The following is a 6,000-nucleotide window of genomic DNA, read 5'->3' on the forward strand; positions in this document are numbered from 1 at the left end:
TCTTGTTGGGGTATGTAATTTACAGATTTCTACTTCAAGCTGTTTCATTAGTCACTTTATTATCTGACATTATTTTACAGGAAAATGGCAACATTATCCATGAAAAATTATTCAAAGGAAGCAGAACATTGTGTTTATTTCAAGACTTGAGTACAAAAACATCAACTTTTGAATTTTTAATATAGTTTTCACTTTGAAGAAATTCCACCATTATACAGTTACAATGTACTAGCATCAATAAAAAAATGGGTGCATATAGTTTTAGAATTTTTAATTAACTTAAAAAAACAATTTTAAGTCACAGCATAAACTTGAAAAAGTGCCATTGAGATGGTGCACAAAAAATAGCTGCTGTGTGTAATGTTCATTACGAACATTGTAAACTATTATCCTCATTGAAGTACAGTGCTGTTATCTAACGATTTGCATGTGGGGTTAAACTAAATGATGGACAGTTAGTGTCATCTTCAGCAAATCATTAAAAACATCACAGAAAAATTATTGAAATTCAAAATAGACTTGCTGCACAATTCTAAAGTACCATAAATTTGCCAAAGCATGCATGTATTTTCAGTTCTTGATGCAATGTGGTACACAAGAACCAATTTTTGAAGACAAGTCTTGTATTATACTGCAATGTTTAGCTCATGGACTTAATGTTCAAGTGAAAATCAGAGTTTTGGCATGTTATACATGTATCTGTTTGCTGAGCTACTCATCAGCTAGTGCATTTCTTAATCAAAACTGCAACACTGAAGAGATGCCTGTTAGTTAATTAGTTCAGACAAAATCAGAAAAAGAAATATCATATTATAGAATTGAAATGCTGTTTAAATTTATTATAGATCTTGAACAGTTATAAATATACTAAACTTGACATAACACACACACAGTAATGCAATACTATAAGACCAACACAAATACTTTATCTAACTATGAACATGATAAAGTAGTACGGTTGGTTTACAAACCAGGTCACCTGTCAAATTGAAAATTGAACCTTATTAGTATGTCCTTGACTTCAGCAGACATTTTATTTGCAGTAACTTTGCACCAAAATCTCGGTGAAGTGAATTGAAATATATGCATATATAAGAAATACATGGGAGTAATGTACAAGTACAAAAAATAGCGAAGTATTGCTGTCATGACTGACATATTTTCGTGTGTTGTGTATTGGGTTGTGTTTTGTAGCCACGGGCACTAACCCGTTGTGGACTATGATATTAATACTCACCAAATTCGACAAACTCAGATATATTCTTCTCTCTCCGAAGAGTGGAACTGCAGCACTCGTCGTAGAGAACAATAAGAACATCGAGGAGACTCTCGAGGCTGAGGGCTTGGCCATTGCTATGTTGCACCCCCCCAACATACAGCTGTCCGAGCCTCTTCAATCTCTCCTCGGCAGACATCATGACTGACTCACAAACCAACACATTAGTCAGTCGTCTGCTACCTCCTCCCTTGTCGTTTCCTCATCTTTGTGAAATGTTCACCAACCAAAATCAATACCGAGAGCTTTAACTGTACTTAGCAGCGGAAGGGCACCAACCCTAATTTTATCACAGTATAATACAGATTCCAAAGGAAACCAACCAAAAACGCGATTTTCTCTTACTTCCTTCACAATGTCAATGCTCGTTTGCAATACCTTTTGTTCCCAGCTAGAATCCAAGTCATTAGTTGCATAGAACGATTATTTCTGAGTTGCTTCAACGTCATATCACAGTGAAACAAAGTTTCTACTTCCCGTTCTGGATCTGTTAATTAACCCATGGATCGGCAAATTTCCTACGAAGATGTCAACATGGCCGACCGAAGTTATCAATGGAGAATTATGGGAAATGGTTATACGCAGGCGTCTGTGATGACGTCATTTTCACATTATGATAATGCACGAGCCTTCTGTTTATATTTTCTAATTTTCTCTGATTTTCTGTTCTCAAGAATGCGTTTTTGAAATAGGTTATATCTCATTGTAACAACAAATTTATATTCAACCGATTTAAACAATACTGAAATAAAACATCGACTGATAAACAGTTCCTTGTAGGCTATTAGGCCTAGGCCTACATGGCCTACATATATATAAATATCAGTGTTACCAGTCGAATATTGCTACCAGTAAACTGTATGCACCGTATTTTAGTATACTTTATATCAAACAAAAACAAAATTTGGTAATAAGCAATAAATAACATCATTAATTAGGAAAGGTGTGTATAACAGCAGCTCAAATTTCCATATCTAGAACCATTTATGTCCCTGCTAGAACTCGTAGGCTAGACTAGTTGCGTCCCCTAATCCACTATACTAACATATACATGTATTAAATATATTCGGGACGAGTCTGAAAAGCACTAGTGTTTTAATAACATACAATTTACACTGGGGCCAAAATAATCTTAAACACAGATTTCTTGTTGTTCATTTGGCACACTTTATAATTATTATTATCATTTATTTATATCTAAACAAATGCATTGGGTACAAGTAATCTCAACATATCAAAGGTTCTCTCCAATATCAATTTTACCTCAATTGAGAAATTTCATATATTTTTTATCACAATGAATACATTATACCATTTTCCAGGGACATATATAAGATACATGTCCATGCTTTTTTCGTACAATAAATGAAATAATACAATAAATACAGATATGATGAGTTCATTAATATACTGTGTTGAATATATGCAATATATGCGTACAATTCACATCCATGTATGTTATGCAATCTATGAATTCATATCATTTAACAGACAATTTGTCACTATGATCATGTCATATCAATGACATATAATTCTAAAACAAGTACTCCGTAATCTAAGTTGATTGGAATCATGCAAATGAAATAATATAACCTCTTGATTAATTATCTACTATATCATGCGATTATTGCTATATGATGAGGTGCATGGATCAGATCAATCGATTGGGATCAGATAGGTAGCACGATAAACTAATTGAAGTTATTTATGGTAAAATACATTTTTATTTATTTATGGGTTTTACGTCCGCTATTACAGCCTTACGGCCTTTCAGCTGACGAGAACAGATAGGAAATTGAGTAGAGTGGGTACAGTATGGAGAAATGGAGAGAGTGGGAAAGAAGAGAAAGGAGTCGGTTGGAGAACTTATGGGTAATTTTTGAGACGACTCCCAGAGTCCGAATGAGTCCTAACCTGGCACTGTTTAGTAGCATTTACGCCTACCCTATCGAAGAATGAGTGGAGAAGAGAGGGGACCCTACCCTATATATAAATTTGGTTTATCGGGTGGGAGTGGGGTGGGGGGGGTGGGGGGGTGGGGGTATCCTGGGGGGCAGGAACCCCCCCCCCCCCCCCCCCCCTTCGGCGCTCACATTATCACTAACTTACTGAACCACTCCCCCTTTCGAAAATCCTGGATCCGCCCCTGGGAAAGATGGTTTTGTCATCTTTCTTCAGGATATCTCTGCGGCGGCCTAAACAAGACAAGAAAAAAATGAAAATGGTACTGTTCATATCTTAATTTCACAGAAAGTAATGAAATTAATTTTCTCTAATGTATGCTCGCGATTATCCAATGTTGTAATTGTCATTTGTGGATAGATCTAAAAACATATATAATTGGAAATTGGCTTCATATAAGTTTGAAAGCCTTTGCCCAATCCTTTTGTATATATTGATGGAATAAAACATGTTTTAATCAAATAAAAAAAAAACATGGCCGAAAGTTAATATATATAAACGGTCACGCACGCTAATACACTGCGATCTCGGATTTCTAATCTCTTTGCGAAAAAAAAAAGGTTATAAAAGTCCTTTATTTTTGTTTTAGTCCATGTTGACTTTATAAATATGTTGTATTAACGAAAAGTCAATAACTGTCTCTACACGAGCAAGTTACAAACTTTCGATATTATTCTCGCACATAAAAGTCACGTCAGCTATAACTTTGAATGCATCGATGAATTCATGCAACTTACTCTCTAGAAAACGATCCCAAATGATTGCAAATTTGCTATATTCATTTTCCGCCTGGGGGCTTCGCCCCCTGGAACTCCCTACCAAGACGCTGCCCTGAATCCGCTGGGGGCGGTCCCCTAGAACCCTCGCCAAAAAAAAAAAAATCGGCTCGCGCCTACGGCGCTCTCATCATCACTAAATTACTGGACCCCACCCCCTTTCGAAAATCCTGGATCCGCGCCTGTTAATATTGATATTTTAATATTGAGTATGACAGCGAAAACAAAACAATGTAAGGGGTCTTTAAAACTCATTTAGATTGACAGTCGACACTCACTATTATGTTAGTTACCTTGGTACACAGCAATGACCAAGACGAATGACTGACGAGACACCGCCCAATGGCATATCAGGTGCTTGTCTTTGATCTGACAGGTGTAGCTGAACAGGTGTTTGTTACACTTAAGCTACGTACCCCAGACCTTTACAGGACAGTTCCAAATACACAGGGTTTTACACAGTAGCCAGTGTTTAACTAATATAGAAGTTAATTATGAGGTTTAGCGATAAAATCATACTTCAATGGATTTTTCATGAATATTGAATACAGTTACATGCGACATGTACATACATATATACACAAACAGTTTGTGTTCTTTAACGTGAATATTACGGTGCAAATTTTTGAATTAATAAAACACGTTTCTTTTCATTATATCTTTATTTTATTTTTCCATGTCATGTCATAGAATATTTATTCTCCAATGATGAATAAATTGGTGATTAAATAAATCAATTCCAGAACTATCATAAGAAAATTAAGTGGTTCAATATTGTCATTTTAAAATTTGACTGTTTTTAACTACTCTGGGTCTTGTCTGCCTATATTTCGTTTTCTTACTTAAGAAGATTTGTTGCCATGCACAAAGTCACAAGGATAATCGTTTCACAGAGAGGGATTTTCGCTCCATGACATTCCCTAGAAATTATTGAACAGCTGAAAGTATAGAATAGTGTAATGTCAACAAATGTCAGCTGAGTCGAAAAAGATCACTCACTCTGTCAAAAAAACAATGTTTTATAATCTTCTAGTTAAAAAATTCATAATTATTCTTCATAAATCCCAAAATAAATTGCAAACGAATGAGACTTCCACATTCTCTCCTTCCATTCACACTGATTCACATCCAATCTCAGCCCATTTCCAAAAAATTAAATCACTATATTTCAAGTCTAATGTCATCTTGTGGAAATATTTATATGGTATACATGTATACTTCATAGAAGTTGGAAAACTTGTGCCTGACCCCCGTTGTATATAATCTATGATACAATAAAAATATGTTTAAATTAAATTTGTTATCTTGGTTCAGTACCAAATTTCGGCCAGCAGGGAACAATATATTTAGTTCGTGAGCTTATTTTTGTGTGTGTTTTTTTTCATATTTTCCACTAAAAACGTCAACCTACACACTCACATGTTGAAAAGGCATCCTCATCACCATCATCAAGAGATATATTTACAATAAATAATATCGTGTAACGTTTCACAGGAAAGACCTTTATTCCAAAGGTCGGCTTATCCGAAGGTCCGTTATTCCGAAGGTCCGTTATTCCGAAGTCCCTCCTCCGAATCACCAACATTACAGATACTGTATAACCTAATTCGAAAATTTGTGATGGGTTATTATTTTTAAGAGGTTTCATTTACAATACTTATGATTGATTTATATATAACATAGTAACATAAATGACGAAGGAAGACAACTTTTTGACTCGTGCCCTGACCGGGCCTCGAACTCACGATCTACGGCACCCAATCGCCTAGCCAGAAATACCCGCAACTTATACCGCTGCGCCACATCACCATATACATAATAATAGTGTCCTTGATTATAGCTTTATTTGAAACAGAATAATCTGTGGTCACAAAAAATCATAGATGACTTCATTAAAAATCATATCTAACTATCATATGCATATTTTAACTGCACAAGGGACATATCTGTTATGTTTAAAGATGCTACACCGCCGACGGCCTATAC

At 35.4% G+C, this 6,000-nt stretch overlaps 1 protein-coding gene across 11 annotated transcripts in view; it reads right to left on the bottom strand.

The window, feature by feature from the left end:
* LOC117324379 (serine/threonine-protein kinase MRCK alpha-like) overlaps positions 1-1,418 on the bottom strand; it is a 64,268-nt gene extending 62,850 nt beyond the window's left edge. For all 11 annotated transcript variants that reach the window (XM_033880222.1, XM_033880221.1, XM_033880219.1 and 8 more), the window contains exon 1: positions 1,238-1,418. In XM_033880222.1, the coding sequence (XP_033736113.1) occupies positions 1,238-1,418 (181 nt within the window). The remainder of the gene's footprint in view (positions 1-1,237) is intronic.
* Between the last annotated feature and the right edge of the window lie 4,582 nt (positions 1,419-6,000).

This window comes from Pecten maximus, chromosome 3, assembly GCF_902652985.1.
Source record: "Pecten maximus chromosome 3, xPecMax1.1, whole genome shotgun sequence".
NCBI classification, from domain to species: Eukaryota; Metazoa; Mollusca; class Bivalvia; order Pectinida; family Pectinidae; genus Pecten; species Pecten maximus.